Source organism: Syngnathus scovelli, chromosome 2 (genome assembly GCF_024217435.2).
Source record: "Syngnathus scovelli strain Florida chromosome 2, RoL_Ssco_1.2, whole genome shotgun sequence".
NCBI lineage: Eukaryota > Metazoa > Chordata > Actinopteri > Syngnathiformes > Syngnathidae > Syngnathus > Syngnathus scovelli.
The window spans coordinates 27,060,270-27,073,746 of record NC_090848.1 but is presented as its reverse complement, the minus strand read 5'-3'; the positions used below and the strand labels follow the sequence as shown (position 1 = coordinate 27,073,746).

General features: G+C 41.7%; 1 protein-coding gene and 1 long non-coding RNA gene across 10 annotated transcripts in view; one reads left to right on the top strand and one right to left on the bottom strand.

The window, feature by feature from the left end:
• LOC125988673 (sodium channel protein type 8 subunit alpha) overlaps positions 1–13,477 on the top strand; it is a 155,500-nt gene that overhangs the window by 59,211 nt on the left and 82,812 nt on the right. For 5 of the 9 annotated variants that reach the window (XM_049754149.1, XM_049754146.1, XM_049754148.1 and 2 more), the window contains exons 4-7: positions 83–172; positions 321–449; positions 5,977–6,068; positions 13,084–13,299. In XM_049754149.1, the coding sequence (XP_049610106.1) occupies positions 83–172; positions 321–449; positions 5,977–6,068; positions 13,084–13,299 (527 nt within the window). Of the gene's footprint in view, positions 1–82; positions 173–320; positions 450–5,976; positions 6,069–6,292; positions 6,385–13,083; positions 13,300–13,477 lie in introns of those variants that run through there. The other 4 variants (XM_049754150.1, XM_049754147.1, XM_049754144.1 and 1 more) reach the window with 2 other exon arrangements.
• LOC125988715 (uncharacterized) lies at positions 12–5,181 on the bottom strand. The gene is made up of 2 exons (XR_007488469.2): positions 4,365–5,181; positions 12–2,756 (listed from the first exon to the last, which is right to left on the bottom strand). It is a non-coding gene; the product is annotated as an uncharacterized lncRNA (long non-coding RNA).

Here is a 13,477-nt window from a genome sequence, read left to right as displayed (position 1 = left end):
TAACACAATGATAAGGTTTGAAATTTTATGTTTGAAAATGCTTCCTTCAATTGTTGTTTTTACCCCTTAACCTACTGCTCACTCTTTTCAGCATGATCATTATGTGTACTATTTTGACCAACTGTATATTCATGACCTTCAGTGATCCTCCTGAGTGGTCAAAACAAGTAGAGTAAGTACAGCTTTCATTATTCTCTCTTAAAATGGTAATATTCCACATTTATGCTTCTAGTGTAGTGCTACTGTATACTTTACAAGTTGTATCTTAGCTACACTGTTGTTATTTGATTATTATTGATGCCAATACCCTTGTGTTTCAGGTACACATTCACAGGAATTTATACATTTGAGTCTCTTGTAAAAATCACGGCACGAGGATTCTGTATAGATGGCTTTACATTCCTTCGAGACCCATGGAACTGGCTGGACTTCATGGTCATCTCCATGGCGTAAGTATTTCCCTACTCTAGGCGATTGTATAATAGTTTGATTGAAAGAAGCCTACATGATGCAGTCCGTGGTGTTGAGAAGTGTGGATGGAAAAAAGTTCGCTGTATCCTACCTAGATACAGTCATATGCAAAGGTTTGGGCACCCCTGATCATTTTCATGATTTTCCTTTATAAATCATTGATTGTTTGGATCAGCAATTTCAGTTAAATATATCACATAGCAGACAAACAGGGATATTTGAGAAATGAAATGAAGTTCATAGGATTTACAGAAAGTGTGCAATTGTTAAAAGTTTCAACAGCCTGTCGTTGAAGCAACTCCTCTGCCCAGTGACGGTGCTGTACAGTGGGTGGACGGGGTTGTCTGTGATGGACAGCAGCCTGGCAAACACCCGATGTTCTGCCACAAACACCAGATCAGGTAGCTCTGTGCCCACAACAGAACCTGCCTTCCTCACTAGTGTTTACCAGGCGGGAGGCATCCCTCTTCTTGACGCTGACCCCTCAGCATGCCACCGCAAAGAAGAGGGCGCTCGCCACAACAGAGCGATAAAACATCCGCAGAATCACATCGCAACATTGTTCTTTCTTGCACAAAGCGTCCACACAGACCAGTCGAGTTTGTCGTCCAGCGACACTACAAGATATTTACAGGTCTGCACTATCTCCACACAGTCTCCATTGATAGTCACTGGCTCAGGACGAGGTCTGGGCCTCCAGAAATCCACCACCATTTCCCTGGACTTGGCGGTGTTTAGGTGCAGGTGGTTGGAGTCACACCAACTGGCGAAGCGGCGGACCAGGCTTCTGTACTCCTCCTTCTCCCCCCCTTCCATCCCTAATACAGCCAAAAATTGCAGTGTCATCCGCAAACATCTGCACATAGTAGCAGAACTGAAAGTTGTACTGGAAGTGATTTCCATTTTGTTTTCTATGTTCAGACTAAAGTTCCTTTTGACAGCAATGATGTTGTTAACTGCTATTTGAATATAGCCTCACTTCCCTAATCACCACTTCCCATTGGAGACAACAGCCTCTGAGCAAAGTCCGCCCCTCATGAATGTGCACAAGCAGAGTCTGCCATTATGGACAATTCATAATGACTGCTTTCTATAATTATTCAGCGGGATTGTAAGATACAATCCTCATATTTATGAAGGAAATATGAAAACCTTCACCATACATGTCACCACGCCTCGACCAAAATCACGTTACTCCACCAGTGACACAACTTATAGTATCTTCCTCTAGCTGTTCTAAAATCTGGTGTACTTTTGGTCACCGGCGTGCCAGAGACATGCAATAGAACACTCCTGAATGCCTGTTGAGGTGTAGTGCAAGTTACCAAATTCACAAACATGCTAAACTAGACTTGCCTCGGTACAAAAATGAAGATACGCCCACACAGGGATGCCTTTGCCTTAGTTTTTCTGTCTCGGTTTGTTCAATCTGTCTTTATTTTGCTTTTGTTTGCTAGTCGCAGGCCTATTTGATGGCAAGCAAGGGATTTTTATTTATAGATTTTTTTTTTCAAGGTGGTTATTTTACCATAGTTTCAGCAAAGCTTCTATGAAGTCTTTGGTCTTCGGTAAGCGTAACTATTACTGTGCCCGGAATTGCATGAGCTCTGATTGACACCTCGTCAGTTGTGAGGTTACACCTTGTGTCTCTGGTTGGTTGTTTTTCCTCGGGGGCAGTGTTTGTTGAAAAATCAAATTAGAGGTACAATGGGGCCAGAGAACACAGAGGACTGTCTGTTTTCACTGATCATTTCCCTAATGTACAGTGGTACCTCTACTTACAAATGCCTATAATTACGAACTTTGTGATTGTTTTACATTTATTTACGAACCAAATTTCGACTTCCGACCGGTCCCCCTCCCACCTGTTTCCTTTGTGTGTGTTTATATGTATATATGTACGTATATATATCAGCCTACCAAGCATGCATACATACACACACGTGTGTGTGTGCGTACTTGTATATATGTATACATATATACATATATATATATATATATATATATATATATATATATATATATATATATATATATATATATATATATATATATATATTCCATCTATCCATCTTCTTTCGCTTATCCGGGGTCGGGTCACGGGGGCAGCAGCTTTAGAACGGACTCCCAGACTTCCCTCTCCCCAGCCACTTCGGCCAGCTCATCTCGGTGGATCCCAAGACGTTCCCAGGCCAGCTGAGAGACATAGTCTCTCCAGCGCGTCCTGGGTCATCCACGGGGTCTCCTGCCGGTAGGACATTTCCGGGAGCCGTCCAGGAGGCATCCTGATGAGATGTACATATTATATGTATATACTTATACATTTTATTTGTAAATAGTTGTTTTTTGTTCTTAATTTGGAAAAAAAATCTGCAATGTACTGAAGCCGCGATAAATGAACCGCGATGTAGCGAGGGATATATAAGTATATATATATATATATATATATATATATATACACAGACGTACACACACACACACACACACACACAAATTTTAATTGTGGGTAAAATATGCTTGGGTAAACTGCAGTAAAACACTAGTTCTTGAGAGCGGTTGAAAGCCAATATTTGTTGATGTACTGCATTTCTTGATGTAGTCCATGTAAATTAATAGGAAGCCTCTTATATGGGGTGCGACAGTGGATCACTGGTTAGCACCTCACAGTGCAGAGGTGGTGGGTTCTATTCCGCCTGCGGCCTTCCTGCGTGAAATTTGCATTTCTTACTGTGATTGCATGGGTTTTCTCCGGTTTCCTCCCACATTTTAAAAACATGCGTGGTAAGCCAATTGAGCACACCAAACTGCCCGTAAGTGTGAGTGTGAATGGTTGTTTGTCTATGTGTGCCCTGTTATTGACTGGATGGATGGATGGATGGATGGATGGATGGATGGATGGATGGATGGATGGATGGATGGATGGATGGATGGATGGATGGATGGATGGATGGATGGATCGATCGATCGATCGATGGATGGGCCTCTTATATCTTATGCTTCCAACATCAGAATTAGATACTATGGCTGTGTGCTCCTAATTGTAACTTTTGCACAGGTCTATTGAGTTTTGCTCTTGAATAAATGACTGAAATAGTAAAAGGAAAAGGAACACTATTGTTGGGCAAATTACTTCCAAAATGTAATTATTTATAATTACTAATTACCTCTCCAAAAGGTAATTGAATTAGAAATTGAATTGCTCCATAAATGTAATTAGTCACTAGGGAAACTAATTACTTTTAAAAAAACGTTCAATGATGTAAAATAATTCTGATTTTTGAGCAGTTGTCAATACAGTTGCATAAAGTAGAACAGCATAGACAAGTACTTCATTTTACTTAATATTTATTGAAAGACAATGTAAAATAAGCATAAAATAAATAATGAATTGTCACACAACTTCCGGCTGGACGAGCACACTGTATACTTTTCCAATTTTTTTACGGCAAAAAAGATTACCGCACGGAGTGGCCGACAATTCGCTGTATCAGGGATTGTCAACCGATGGTCCGTGGCCCTTTAGTAGTTGCAGGTGCTAAGTCAGCAAAATTGGATATGGAAAATAATAGTAACAGTTTAAAAATAAAATTGATTCTATATTTAGACTTTATTTATTTTTCAGCAAATTTTTTGAATCATTTATCCATCCAAATTATGTCAAATGTAGCTGAGATTCCCAAAATAAACATACAGATGCAAATAAATATCCTCCTTTGGTGTAAAATAAAATAATATTAATAATAATAATAATATAATGTGGTCCCCGAGTTGCTTCTTGGTAATGATGGTGGTCCCCAGTTGAAAGCTACTGCGCTATATGGTAATGTAAACAATGTTGCGTCTTCGTACAGTCCAACAGCTGAAAATTGAGCAAATAAAAAAGTAAAACATACCAGGTATGCCAAATTCCTGACTCAAAGCCCCCGAGCTTGCTCCCGTTTTGTTTTATCCCAGTATAGGTAAAAAGAAGTACGTATTATACAGCGAGGGATGAGCACGGACGATGAACATGGTTTTGTTTTTGGCCCGCCATTGCGCAGAATGTCATGTGACACATTCCTTGAAGCTGATTGGCTGGCACGAGGCGGAGCGAGTCAAGTTCGCCCGTAGAGTGGTAGAAGTGTTTTAGTGTGGCGCATCGAGCATCTTACGCAGCATACCGTATTGGCCCGAATATAAGACGACCCTGATTATAAGACGACCCCCTCTCATTCAAGACTCAAGTTTGAAAAAATACTTTTAGAACACCAAATTTAATTTTTATACAGAAAATAATTACAATATATCTGACGCAAATGATTATAACAATATATTGGAGAGAAAAAGCATGTTATTTTGCCTCATTGAAATCATGCAAAAACGTAATATCTGAACATTTAAATATGTAAACTAAAGTGCAATCACATAGGTAAATGAATGGCTTCTAGTTTTTGAAATGTAAATAAACCTGTTTCTCCATTTTCTGTTATCTCTTCTCTTATTTTCTTCTCTTTTCTTTCTTACCTTTATTTTTTAGTTGTCTTCTTTGTGCTACCGCTATTTTTATTTTTATTCTTTGTGACAGGGGTTCGCTTTGGCCTGGGGAGTTAAGTTCAGCATTCGCTTTAAAGATATCTGGCACCGTCTAGCATTGTGAATGGGTATAATGTCTAGACCCCGAATGTAAGATGACCCCACTTTTATAGTCTTATTTCAATGCAAAAATCACCGTCTTATATTTGGGCCAATACGGTAAGTCGGTACTACATTTCACTGTTAGTAACTGTAGCTGCATTATAACAATTAACATAGACATAACATAACATTGACTGTAAATCCACTTCTGACAGCGTTAGTCCCAGCACTGAGGAACAGTGTTTAAAGCGATGTTTGCTTTTGCTCAGTCATCTGTATGTCTTAGCTTCAAACCTTCAAAGACATGCTGCTAAAATGTCCTCATTTAAGAGTTAGGTAATATCTCTTCAGAGTGGAAACGTCTCATTGAGGTGGATGTTAGCGAAAAGTCGATTGGAGGCATGTCTGGTGTGGTACATTATGGTTGATTGTGCATTTTGTACTCTCTCTGTATGAGTTTAGAGTGGTGCCTTGACTTCCGAATTTAATTTGTTCCATGACCATGCTCGTAACTGAAAATGCTGTAATTCAAATCATCTTTACCCATTGAAATGAATGGGAATGCCGTTTATTCGCTCCTGTGACTTAAAAAATATAAACTTAATGATGAGACACAGAAGAAGATCATAGTTACTAAGGAACGATGACACTCATTTTTCACAAAAGGTTAAGAATACATATGTATGTATATGCCGGTGAGTATTGTTTTATGTTCTTTCTGTATGCATTCCTTCTGATTGTGTTCAAAATTTTCTTGCATTTCGAATAACTCGTAAGTGGAAGTACCACTGCATTATCATTGCTGTTGATCCTATCACCTGTACAGTTTCCCTGTGCTCATGTGTGCACATGAAAATAATCCGCTGTTGTAACTGTGGTTTGATCCTGCAGGTATATAACAGAGTTTGTAAACCTAGGCAATGTCTCAGCTCTGCGCACGTTCAGAGTGTTGAGGGCATTGAAAACAATTTCTGTCATTCCAGGTAAGACAGGATTGGGCAGGGTGGTGCCTGGGGGGGGGGGGGGGGGGTGAATGGGCGGGGTCAGTGTTAGGTGTGTGTCCTTTCTTTCCCTTCCACCCTTCTCCTCCATGGACAGGGTCTGTGAGTGGCGTCGTTCTTCCTCCTGGTGCGCTGGTGTTGTGCTCTTGCCGTGTTTGGTTTTGGTCATCGTGTGTGTTCTGTGTGTGATCCTTCCCCTGTTCCAGATATATAACAGAGTTTGTGGACCTGGGCAATGTATCTGCGCTGAGAACGTTCAGAGTTCTCCGAGCATTGAAAACTATCTCGGTCATTCCAGGTGAGACTCTGTTTAAACACTAAGGCTGATCCTCCCACCCATTCTTTTCTACTCACAATGATTATGGTTATGATTTTCAAGCAGCAGCAAACCAATTGGAGAGAGACATTTTTTAGTTCTTTTTATTCTCCAAAATTATCAAAAATGGTACTAATACATTTTTGATAGGCTTTGCAGTCTCCTCTAGGGCCTTCCAATGTGTCTGCACTCTTCCCCTGCCCCAATAGCACTCTCATTATGAGGCTGGTTTTCACTGCAGCTGTGACCCAACCTCCACCAACCCCACCTCCACCCCTGCTTAATAAGCAGATGCCTCTTAACACTGTTGTTGCGTGCTTAGCTTTTTTCCAAAAATCAGTTAGTCTATCTGAATAATAATGACGGTGTCTCTCAAATTGACCCAAAAAAGTACAATTGCAATAAGTCACTCAGTAATATTGTTGCACATGAAAACTAAAAAGGATCATCATCTCCCCTCATAAGCCCAAGTTCTTAATGTATGAAGACTGCCAAGCCTAGTTTGTCAACATATCTTATGCTGCATGATGCTTCTCAGTCAGTTGCTTTTCTAATCTTAATCTACTGAGAGCTTGGCTGACAAAAGGCACTGACAGTTTAATTTTTCCTCCCTTTTGTTTGGTTTTTAGTTTCTTGATTGATTCCCTTCCCCCTGGTCTATGCAACCCAGAAAGAAAAATAATCAGTGCGCTCAGTTGTACAGGGTTGCAGATGCAATGCATGAACAACATTTTGATTTTCATCAGTAACTCTGAGCCAAAATCTTATGTCAGTCAATGGACGTTGTTGAGCAGATGTCATGCGTCCTCTGGACAGCCTCATTTATGCAAGACTGCTTTTGTTTTCTTCAATTTATATACCATAGGTAACAGATATTAGTTGTCTGTAACGTAACTACAAATAGGCCAGATTGTACAATGCAATTCCTTTTTTTAATCGTCTCATGAAGTAATACATTAGGGTAAATAGGATCCCTGTTGATTGTGTGCATTAAGTGTGTATCGTTTATAGTAGTTTATTGATTTTGGTAAAAGAAAGCATAAACAAAGAAAACCCACGATATCAAAGTTGAACAATATTGTGTGTTTTAGTCACTAAAGTAAGTATTTGGCCCCAGGTTTAACTCATATGTATACAGTAAGTTTAGTACTTGATGCAGAAACACTTGTTGGCAAACTACATTCTTGTAGTTGTTTCACCAAGTTTGCACATTAGGAATTTTAACTCTTGGTTTCTGCTTGAAAATTGCAAGCTTGCCTTTAATTCTATTCTATTGGATTGAGGATTAGAGTCTGGGCCACTCTATGACACTATGCTCGTTAAGTCAACTAATTCGTTGCCCTGGCAATATGTCTCGGCTCATCAAAATTCTGGATCTCGATCTTGAGCTCGCTAAGGAAAGGATGATTTTATCCAAGATTTGACAGTTCATGGCTGCTCTCATTGGCCACTCAATGCGGTGAAGTTGTGTTCCTGTAAGCATAATGTTTCCACCTCTTTGATATTCATTTACGTATATCAACCATTAAAACTGTTGATGTTTTTGTCCCAATTGTGTATGGATCAATTAGAATTAGTGAATCACTTAAGTGAGGAGCCAATCCAAGTTGTTGAATTTTAAAGTATGAATTATTCAGTACCTAGTAATTAGCACAATTCACAAGTTTCATCATATCCAAACTTCAGAGAAAAAAATTACAAGCAGTGTTACTTTTTGAATCAATGTGCCATTTGCTATTGCGGTGTATTCTGGGACTCGGATGTAACTGCGGTGAGTGCAGTATTTTTTTTTTTTTTTACAAGCATTTGATAAGATATCAGAACCACATTTGTTGTATTGTAATTAGTCCATCCATCCATCCTCTTCCGCTTATCCGGGGTCGGGTCGCAGGGGCAGCAGCTTTAGGAGGGACTCCCAGACTACCCTCTCCCCATCCACTTCATCCAGCTCATCCCGGGGGATCCCAAGGCATTCCCAGGCCAGCTGAGAGACATAGTCTCTCCAGCGCGTCCTGGGTCATCCACAGGGTCTCCTGCCGGTAGTACATTTCCGGCACTCCTCCCCAGGGAGGCGTCCAGGAGGCATCCTGATGAGATGCCCGAGCCACCTCATCTGGCTCCTCTCAATGAGAAGGAGCAGCGGCTCTACTGCGAGTCCCTCCCGGATGACCAAGCTTCTCACCTTATCTCTAAGGGAGAGCCCGGACACCCTGCGGAGGAAACTCATTTCGGCCGCTTGTACCCGGGATCTCGTTCTTTCGGTAACGACCCATAGCTCATGACCATAGGCCAGGGTAGGAGCCTAGATCGACCGGTAAATTGAGAGCTTTGCCTTTTGGCTCAGCTCTCTCTTCACCACGACGGACCGGTACAGAGTCCGCATTACTGCCGATGCTGCACCGATCTGCCTGTCGATCTCGCGCTCCATCCTGCCCTCACTCGTGACCCCAAGATACTTGAACTCCTCCACTTGGGGCAGGATCTCATGCCCGATCCGGAGAGAGCATTCCACCCTTTTCCGACTGAGGACCATGGCCTCGGATTTGGAGGTGCTGACCCTCATCCTGACCACTTCACACTCGGTTGCGAACTGCCCAGTGAGAGCTGGACATCATGGCCTGAAGAAGCCAACAGCACCATGTCGTCTGCAAAAAGCAGAGACGCAATGCTGAGGTCCCCAAACCGGACAACCTCAACGCCTGGGCTGTGCCTAGAAATTCTGCCCATAAAAGTTGTGAACAGAATCGGTGACAAAAGGCAGCCTTGGTAGAGTCCAACCCTCATTGGGAATGAATCCGACTTACTGCTGGCAATGCGGACCAAACTCTGGCATCGGTGATACAGGGACCGGACCGCCCTTATCAGTTGGCTTGGCACACCGTACTCCCGAAGCACCCTCCACAGAACTTCCCCAGGGAGACGGTCGAATTACTTCTCCAAGTCCACAAAACACATGGACTGGTTGAGCGAACTCCCATGCCCCCTCGAGGATCCTGCCGAGGGTATAGAGCTGGTCCACTGTTCCACGGCCAGGACGAAAGCCACACTGCTCCTCCTGAATCCGAGGTTCGACCTCCCGACGGACCCTCCTCTCCAGCACCCCTGAATAGACCTCACCAGGGAGGCTGAGGAGTGTTATTCCCCTATAGTTGGAACACACCCTCCGGTCCCCCTTCTTAAAGAGGGGAACCACCACCCCAGTCTGCACATCCAGAGGCACCGTCCTCGATGTCCACGCAATGCTGCGGAGGTGTGTCAACCATGACAGCCCCACAACATCCAGAGCCTTTAAAAACTCATCCACCCCCGGGGCCTTGCCCCCGAGGAGTTTTTTAACTACTTTAGTGACTTCGACCCCAGAGATTGGAGAGTTCACCTCAGAGTCTCCAGGCGTGTTTTGGACACTCGGGTGAAGAGAGGGGCGGAGCTGTCAACTGATCACCACCCGGTGGTGGGTTGGCTCTGATGGTGGGGGAAGATGCCGGTCCGACCTGGCAGGCCCAAACGTATTGTGAGGGTCTGCTGGGAATGTCTGGCAGAATCCCCAGTCAGGAAGAGCTTCAACTCCCACTTCCAGCAGAGCTTTTCGCACATATTGTAATTAGTGTTTTATATTAAAGTTCATCATCATCAGGTTGAAATGGTGTATTTCTGGCTGTTGAAAGAGATATTGCAAAATTGATAACAAGATGCTACAGAGAACATGGCAAGCTATCAAGTACCGTCTTAGCCTGTATTTAAATGATGAATCATAAAGGACAAACATTTTTGACTGGTGACGAAGGTAGCAAAATGCATGTTCACGCCAGAGTTCGTTCAAGCTCGCAAATCTTCAAAAAACATTAGCCAAATCTTTGCTAGTTGTCAGTCGATTGTTTTAGTGATTTTTCCTGTTGCAAGCGAAAGTATAGCCAAACGTCTGGGAAATATTTGCAATTCTGAACAAATCCTGCTAAACCTTGACAAAAACGCAACATTTGGTCCCTTTGAAAACTCTCGCAATTGTTGGCCCCTCGGTGGGATAGGGATGTAAATGGTGCTCGTATACAAGTGTTTTAAAAGAGCTAGGAAAAAAAACTTTCACAATAAAACAAATTTGGTTAAGATATCTCATTAACTGTCTTTGTACTAAATTCTTAAAATTGTAAAGAGTCTTTATGGACACCTGGCATACTAAAACTGAAGTATAGACACAAATGCTGCACTTCAAATATAAGAGCATCACTGTATAGGTATCTCATTTTTAGGAAATAATGTTAGAAAATACTATTCACTTGCATTTATCAACCACTAAAGTGGTTCTCTGTACAGTACACCCATTAATTATAATACAGTCAAACCTCGGTTTTCGACCACAATCCGTTCCAGAAGGCGGTTCGAGAAGTGAATTGTTCGAATTCCGAATCTATTTCTCCCATTACAAATAACGGAAAAAAATGTAATCCGTGCCAAGACTAAAACAACGCCTTTTTTAAGCATTTTTTCATTTGCGCATTTTTGTCCGATCGCGCAACTGTAGCCCACCGCTGAAAGCGCAACCGTAGTTCGTCGCCGACCATGCAACTGCACCGCACTGGTCGCATTATTGTGACAGAGCCGTCGCTGAAATTTAGAAAATATTTTTAAAGTCCTGATGTACTTTCCAAAATTTAAGTGGACCTAAGTGCGCAGGGAGCTTAATTTGGTCCGATCGCGCAACCGCAGCGCGCCGGGCGCTCACTGTCGCATTGCTTTAAGAGCGTCTTTGTGTTTTAAGATGGCTTTACTGCTCCCACTTGCTTTCTTTGGAGGCATGATTAGGGGTTAATACAATCCTCAAAGTAAAGAAAAAATACAATAACGAACGGAGTCAGTCAGCATCCGGGCCGCACGGTCGGGTTTTCTCGGGTTCTTTCGGCTCATCTCGCAATTTTGTTCAACAACCGAAGCAAAAAAATTTCGAATTTTTCGTTCAAATTCCGATTTGTTCGAGAACCGGGACGTTCGAAAACCGAGGTTTGACTGTAATTCAATACTTAAATCAGTCTCAAGCCCAATTCAAAAGTTTCACTCTAAGGACACAGTAAAGTTTTTAGTCAAATTCTCCCTCATTTCATTTTTTGGGAACTGTTTAACAGTTTCAATTTTTTTTACTCAGGCTAAAAGTGGGACAACAACAACCTGCCCAAAACAAACAAACAAACAAACAAACAAACAAACAAACAAACAAACAAACAAACAAACAAACAAACAAACAAACAAACAAATACAATCTTGCAAGTATATTTTTTTGACTGAGTAAATTAGATAAATTAAAACGTTTTCTTTAATAACATGATTAACCTACAAAAACCTAACTCCAGACTATGTGAAGCCATTGACTATACCATAATATAAGAGGTATAGAGGTAATATAAGAGGTGAAGCCAGTGCTAACGCATGAAAAGAGGGTCATCCTGCTTCCATATCTAACTTCCTTCCTGCTGGCCCAGTGTGAATGTTGGCTGCAGAGGATGCCAAGGTAATGTGACATTGTCATCAGTGTGGACGAGAGAGACTGCAGGGTGGCACAAAGATGACATAGTGACACCTACACCAGGCGGTCAAGCAAAGTAGCCACATGCCATGGCGCTGGCATTGAATTGCTACCTGTTCAGCCTTGGAGTTTAAATGACCTGCATGTGGTTCCCATCCCTGCCTGTGCTTCCGTCTCATGGCCCCTTGTGCTTCCGTGCTTTCCTCTCACTTTTCTGCAGCCTTCCCCCTCTCTTTCACGCCATGCACGATTGGCAATGAAATGCAAACTCCACTCGATTCTTCTGCTACGATCATTTTGAAAAGAGTGGGAAGGCTCTTTGATATTTCTTGTTTGATTTTGTTTATACAATTGTGTGTAACTTGTCATTATGATGATTAATGATGTTTACAGATATAAATAAACGTATAATCTATATTTAAACATAATTAAGACCTAAATTAAAACTGTATGTTCAGGATGCTCTTTTGCATAGAATGCATCTATCTTTGTTTGTTTAATTCTGTTTATTTTCTTCTCCAAAGAGACAGTGTGTAAAATGTTTTTATTTTTCAATTTTCATTCTTTCTATTTTATTCTATCACATGAATACAATATATATATTTTTTATATAATCATGAGTCTTGTAATCATTAATTATTTTACATAGGCCACGCCTCATTGTACAGGACGCTAATATGTCTCACTGCCATCTTTCTGCTACAGATACTCAAAGACATTCACCAATCACAAATTTGATGGTTAACTTGGAGGAAATACTAGATGTTGTTTGTGAAATATTTTGCATGCACCCGTTCTAAAGAAATTGGAGGTAGGCTTGTGAAAGTGTGGTCTCTCTGAAGCACCGTAGTGTGTGCTTCAAAATGCAAGCACTTCAAATTTAGGTAATTGTGTTTTATTACCACTTGATGGAAAAATATTCTACACACTGTTTAAATTGCGAGATTATTGATATTGTTGGGACAGCACTTAATATGTAATTATCATAACAAAAAATCATGTATGACGCTATCGCTGGATCGTGAGATTATGACATCGCTGGCCAATATACTGATAAAAGACTATTCCCACTATTAGAAGCAGTGTTGAAGGATTCACATCTGCCGAATGGGTCTCTTGTGCGTCATTGCTCTATGTGCTCTCTTTGCGTGGCTCCTCCCCCTCAGGCCTGAAAACCATCGTGGGTGCCCTCATCCAGTCGGTCAAGAAGCTTTCTGATGTGATGATCCTGACCGTCTTCTGCCTCAGTGTCTTTGCACTCATCGGTCTGCAGCTCTTTATGGGCAACCTGCGCCACAAGTGTGTCATTTGGCCCATCAACATAACTGAAAGCTACCCGGTCAATGGCAGCTTCGACTGGGATGCGTACATCATGAACAACAGTAAGTGGTAAAAGAGGGCAGGATTTGTGTCTGATGTCTCAGAGGTGCTGCAGTGGACTTAATGCATGTAACTCAACCAATGCGGCGTCACAGGAAAACAGTACGTCAATTTGGCACAAAAAGAATTGATGTTCAATGAGCTGAACTGAAATGGACCTGAATGAATTGATGGGCATTC